The 6,119-nt window shown below is 45.3% G+C and overlaps 1 protein-coding gene across 5 annotated transcripts in view; it reads left to right on the top strand.

Moving 5' to 3' along the window:
* Nucleotides 1-6,119, top strand: part of SGSM2 (small G protein signaling modulator 2) — a 33,418-nt gene that overhangs the window by 1,621 nt on the left and 25,678 nt on the right. For all 5 annotated transcript variants that reach the window (XM_017651584.3, XM_017651582.3, XM_017651583.3 and 2 more), the window contains exon 2: nt 1,910-1,985. In XM_017651584.3, coding sequence (XP_017507073.2) covers nt 1,910-1,985 — 76 coding nt within the window. The remainder of the gene's footprint in view (nt 1-1,909; nt 1,986-6,119) is intronic.

Genomic DNA, 6,119 nt, shown 5'->3' with positions numbered 1-6,119 from the left:
GGGGGTGGTCATAATAGGAAAGATTTTTGAGAAGACAGTGATTTTTTTTTCGGTAATTAGAAGGTTGTCTGTAGTACTAAAAAAATGCTTCCTAAACAATTATGAGAAATGTCCACAATATGCCATAGCTATGTATATTACCTGACAAAGGTTGACCTGCTCTGAAATCTTAGTTCCCTCTCCTCTTAAGCGGTTGATTTAGAGAGAAGCATACGCTTTCCTCTCCTACAAGTAGAAATGGTGAGGATAATTGTAGGCAACTTTGGCCTTTCACAAAGGACCTCTAGTATAATTCTAGAAGCATCTGTAGGTCCTCCTAACTTCAAAATCTCCCCCCAGCCTGTTTAAGATGCTTTGAGTTGTAAAGTTATATATGCTCTGTTTAATGCAAACATCCCTTGGGAAGTAATCTAGGAAGCTTTTAACAGTTGAGAGTGCGATGTTGATCCAATTCCCCTTTACCTAACCACTAACCATGAGCAGTTTCCAGCAAGCAGGAGTCTCCAGGTCCTTCCTCACTCCTCTGCAGACTTCAGAAGCTTTACCACCCGCCAAACTGTGCAGTTCTAGGAGAGGGCCATGGGAACAAGAACAACATAGGACACTGCATGTCCTGCCCAAAGAATGGCAAAAGCATGCTGTGTCCAGAGTTTACTTTATCTGTAAGACTTTATGCTGTAGTTGATGTAATCCATCCCTCTAATTTCTTGGCAGTTCCCCTCAAGACATCAAAAGTGTTTGGCTTAAGTGTTCAGAGCAAGTAGAACTTCATACACTGTTGATGGGAGTATAAATTGTTATACTTCGGAGAACAATTTGGTGAAATATAGCAAAGCAGAGTATATCCATTAGAAATTCTTTGTGTAGAAATATAATCCAAAGAAATGAACACCTCTGTTCACCAAAAGCCACGTTTAGAATGTTCATAGCAGCACTATTTTTAACAGCCCCAAATTTTAAACAACCCAAATCCCAGCAAGTTGCAGTATGTTCACACAATGGAGAATGAACAGTCCACAATTACACACAACATGAGCAAATCTCACAATCACACTGGGAGGAAAAGAAAGTCACAAAACACCACACACTGAGTGATCCCATCTATAAAAATACAAAAACCTGTAAGACTACCCTTACGATGTTAGAAGTCAGGATAGCTGATAGTCTAAATAGTGACTGGAAGGAAACATGACAGAGTGAGGGGTGCTTTAGGGTACTTGTCACATATTTTGTTTCCTTATCTGGATGCTTGTCTCAAAGGTGTGTTCAGTTTGTAGAAATTCATTGAGCTGTATAATTATGATATACACCCCTTTCTATATGTTTGCTGTATATCAGTAAGAAAAGTTTTGTTTTAAAATACTTTCTTAAAGAAACAGAGATGTGACTGCTTACCTTACAAGGTATTTGGTAACTTTCACATCCAAGTAGGAACCCAAAACATTAGGATTTTACCTAGACAGAAAGAAAGCTGGGCTTGCAAGCATGTGGAGAGTTTCCCTGAGGCCTGGATGAACCTACCCCCAACCTTCAAGAAGAAGAAAAGGAAGGGCAGGTCATTTGCCTACAGCTGAACCCTGAAAGTTTGTCCCCAGAGGACAGTGTGTCTTCCCAGAAGCCCTTCTCCAGCTAAGGACAGATAAACAAACAGCATCCTGTCCCTGTTCTCCAGGGCAGGGCGCTTCCTCCTGGGTTGTCGGTTGGTGGGTCTATGGCATCCCTTCCTGGTGGCCTTTCCAAGATACTTGTCTGTGCTGAAGACACTTTGCTTCCCTACCCTTCCGTTCACTGTCATTCACTCTGCATGTGTCTGAACCCAGTCCAGGAGAGCAGAGCCAAGCTATTTACTTGTCCACAGGCCTTTGATCAGAAAAGTAAATAAATAATGATGCTACCCATTTATCCACAGGTAAAGCAAATCATGGAGGAGGCTGTCACCAGGAAATTTGTGCATGAAGATAGCAGCCACATCATTGCTCTGTGTGGTGAGTGAGTGCCTGGGGGTTAGTGGGAAGTGGGTTTAGAACTGAGGACACTGTCTTAGGGCCAGGGAAAGATGAGTTCTCAGGTTGAGTAGTTCTCAAATCTGGCTACAAAATAAAATCAACTCAGAAGTCTTTGAAATCTCCTTGGGCCCCCACCTGAGAGACCCAGGATCTCCAGGACCTAAGAATTTATGTATGTTTAGTTCCCCTGGTCAGTAGTCTTCAAATTTTAGAGTGCATCAGAGTCAATTGAAGGGCTCCTTAGAACAGCCCTGGAATTTTTTATTCTATTAGGTCTGAGATGAGATGAGAATTTGCATTTCTGACAAGTTCACAAATGATAATGCTGCTACTACTCAGGAACCACACTTGAGAACCTCTGCCCTAGGTAATTTGGCTTAGAGAACCTCTGCTCTGGTTTATCCTTATTTTAACTTTGGGGAAGGGCTTGTACATTTGAGGTGCTTTCTGTGCCACAGCTACTTTCTAATGAATCCCACCTGTGTTGCTCCAGCACCCCCAACTTACCAAGCACTTGATTGGATGCACAACAACATGAGTGTAGGATAGGAGGCATAGCCAAACCCTCCTGCCTTCGAAAGGGGAAAATCTGTGATAAACCATCACTTCCTCTCCTTTGTGGGAACAAGCCTATCTCTACACACAGCATAATTTTCTTGGATATCCAGGAATTTGAACTTCCTTTCAACTCCCTTTTTGAAGGGACAAAGACTTGTTTCCATCTTTATGTTGTTTTCCTTGGCCTCTGAGACTGGTGTTTGGGATTTGTGGCAGGGAGGTTGTATACCTCTGAGGGGGAAGAATGAAAGGAGCAGGTAGGGAAGGGGTGCTTTTTGACAGCAGCATGGTGAGGCAGATAGAGCTGCCCTTCCCAAGGGCCCAGCAACAAATACTAAGTAAGGGTCCACCAGGTGCTGGGTACTGTTTCTCCAGGTAGGGAAACAGTAGTCACAGCAGTGGGGACACAGAAAACAAATGCACACATAAATATGTCCTGTAATAACAGGTACAAGAACAGCTACGAAGAAAAATAAAACAGAGAGATGATAGAGGGCGGTTGGGGACAGGCGGCCTGTGATTAGGGCCTGAGAGACAGGCTGAGGATTCAGGTGAATCCTGGTGCTCTGCGTACTTTTTGGATCTCTTGGACAAGTTTCTAAACTTCTCTTACCCTCAGTTTGCTCCTTTAAGAACAGGATGGTTATTCCCACCTCAAGCAATTTTTGTGGGGATTGAGATGATGTGTGTGAATGCTCCTAACATTTTAAGAGCTCAGGAAATGTCTGTCTTTCCTTTTGCTATCGATTTTGAGGCTGAAGCTAGGTTTGCAGGAATAGAATTCCCACCATCTCCCTTTTGGGTAAGTCTTCCCAGTTCTTTGAGATGATATAATGATTTCCAGGTCTATAAGGAACAATCTGATCTTTTCTCAGGCAGAACCTATGCTAGGGAAAAAGCATGCTAGTCTTGTAGTAAGTGGCTTTGAAGAGTACTAGAACTCTTCTCCTTTCCACCTGTACTGTATTCCCCTGATATCAGCCTCTTGTCTCTCATTGTCATCAGAAGGGCTATGCTTGGTGCTAGGCTTCATCCAAAATACATGGCAAACACAGAATAGAATGGCACAAATAGCTTGTGCAGGGGTGCCACACGTGGGTGTCATGAGGGAAGTGGGGAAGAGAAGCAGGGAGAAAAGCTGTGGGCATCCCACACTTGGGCCAGTTTGGGTGAGAAGAAACTGTCAGTTCTCCTCTGATCAGTCCAGGGACTGCCAGGAAGCAGTGGGGCTTTTGCTTATGTCAGCTGCCTGGAAGCCCAGGCTCTCTCCACCATGCAGAGGGGTCACCCTCAAAAAGAATGATTATTTTACTTTCAGCCAGTTTCAGTTGCTAAAATAGAACAAGGGTCTGTGACACAGACCCAAGTCCTCAGGATTCTAAGGTTAACGTAGACCTTGTTGTTGGATCTTGGGAGTGCCTTAGGTCCATGAGGACAAAGTTAAATGCCTACAGGGCCAGATAGGACAGGTCCCTGTGGGAAGCTGTCTGGGTGTGAACAGGAAGCAGTGGTGGGGACTGGGGTGAGTCAGTTAATACTTGTCCTATTTGACTGGGGTGGCCACCACTCAGCTCCTGTAGGAATGCCAGCCCAGGCTTGCCATGGCCTTTGTTTTATTTTAAGAGAAGCCAGAGGTCTGGGTTTTTGTATGAAATTTTCCAATTTTTAAGTGCCAATAACTGATACCCATTTTAAAAAAATGGCGTGGACCAAACAAAAGGCATCTGTAGGCCTCTGCCAGTCTTCTGCCTCTGCCTTGAGCTCCCGCAGTCACTGAAGGGAATGTCAGTGGCAGGGGCTGCCAGCAGTAGAAAGCTGAGCTGAGTTAGGGCATCTCAGATCCATGGGAAATGGAATCCTTACACTTTGTCCACAGTGGTATTCAGTCGTAAGGTGAATCCTAATTTGAACTCAAAAAAAGATTGGATTAAAATGGTGATTATGAACCTTTTTTCCTGCCTGCAAGCATTTACATGCATCACTCAGTAGAATCATAATCAGGGAATCTTGGGAGGAGGCAGAAGGAAAAACAGACATGTATTGATGAAAAACTCACCCTCTCTGGCTTTTTTGGAGATTCTGATATGCCAGTTTCCTTCACCCCCAGAAAAAATGCTCAGAAATGCATTTTTAGTCTAAGAAGATGCATTCTTGTACTGGGTCTTGGTGTTTTCCTAGCCACGTCCAGAATTCAGCTTTGTTTTGGGGGAAATGGGAGCACAGAGAAGGTACTGAAAGATCAGGAGCTGAGTACAGGCTCTGGAGATGGGACTAACTGAAGAATGACCACATTCCCAAGAGCTTTGGGGAGCACTGGGGCCCTCAGCCCTTCTGCTCTGCTCTGACCCCTCTGTTCTTGGCAGGGGAGGGTTGTGGAGCAACTGAGGGCAGCAGGGCCTGGCCAAGATGAGCTTCTTGTAGCTTCTTTAGAACAGAGACATTTGAAACGAACAGGTCCTTCCTGGAGAGTTAAGAATCTCCAAGTCAAGACCTGGGGCAAACCCAGAAAAGTTGCACCATTCCCCCATTCCTCTTATCCATGGGGAGGAGTAAGACTTCCAGGACTGGTGAGAAATGTGTTCTTGTTGTATGTTTGCAGTGGTTCCTAAACCTGTCTGTCCAGGTAGAAGCCTTGTGAGGAAGCTTTGCTGGCAAACACTGCTGGCAGGGAGGGGTTCTCTATGTGCTGTTTTCAACCACAGCACGCAGCTGCAGTGCTGCTCTGGGCAGCCGCCTCCGAACCCGCAGGCCAGAGGATCAAGACCTGTGTGATGGCCCCCTCTGTCAGCCTGAAGCCTGGAGCAAACCCCACTGTGGGAGAGGGTTCTCTGATATCTCCTCTTTATCTTAAAAAGCCATGTCAGATTTGCATTTTGTTCCATAATATGGTCTTTAAAACTTTTAATATAGACTTAAAGTTTAATCAAATTATGCAGCTTGTTGTCCCTGTGCTTCTTGATTCTTCAGGTGTAGGCTGATCATTTCCTGCCATCATTTCCTGTCCCTTGGAGGACAAGGTGCTTTTGACTTTTGCTTGTGGGCAACTCCAGGTCAGGGTTAAACAGCAAATTATCCCAAGTTGCACCTTTGAAATCTGCAAATGTAATGATAATATATATGCTTACAGAGGGCACATTTGCTCTCTTTCCATGAAAGGGTCGGAGGTAACTTAGACATCAACCTTGAGCACTGGAGAAACCACCCTTCCCCTGGACCTACTCTGCCCTCTGGCTCAGGTCTGGGAGTGTCTGCCTCTACAGTATTTGTTTGCTCTATTCTTAATGGACGCTGAGGTTGGATTTCAACCTTTGGTAGGTATAGTGGTTTACGTGGCCCAGGGAGAGTTTCCTGGCCTGGCTCAGCAGGTTCTCAGTCTCTTAAATGTCTCCTCTCCCCTGGAGGCACTGGGGGCGGGGCTCAGGCCAGATTGGGCCAGCCCTAACCCTCAGTCACTAGGTTCCGGGCCCTCCCTGCACACATCTATCATCCTGAAGGTTGCTTCAGGCTGAGGATGAGCTGCAATGGGAGACAGGGGTGGAGTCTGTGGAGCTGGGA

The sequence above is a fragment of the Manis javanica genome, chromosome 4, assembly GCF_040802235.1.
Source record: "Manis javanica isolate MJ-LG chromosome 4, MJ_LKY, whole genome shotgun sequence".
Taxonomy (NCBI): Eukaryota; Metazoa; Chordata; class Mammalia; order Pholidota; family Manidae; genus Manis; species Manis javanica.
This window is presented reverse-complemented; position numbering and strand designations above follow the sequence as displayed.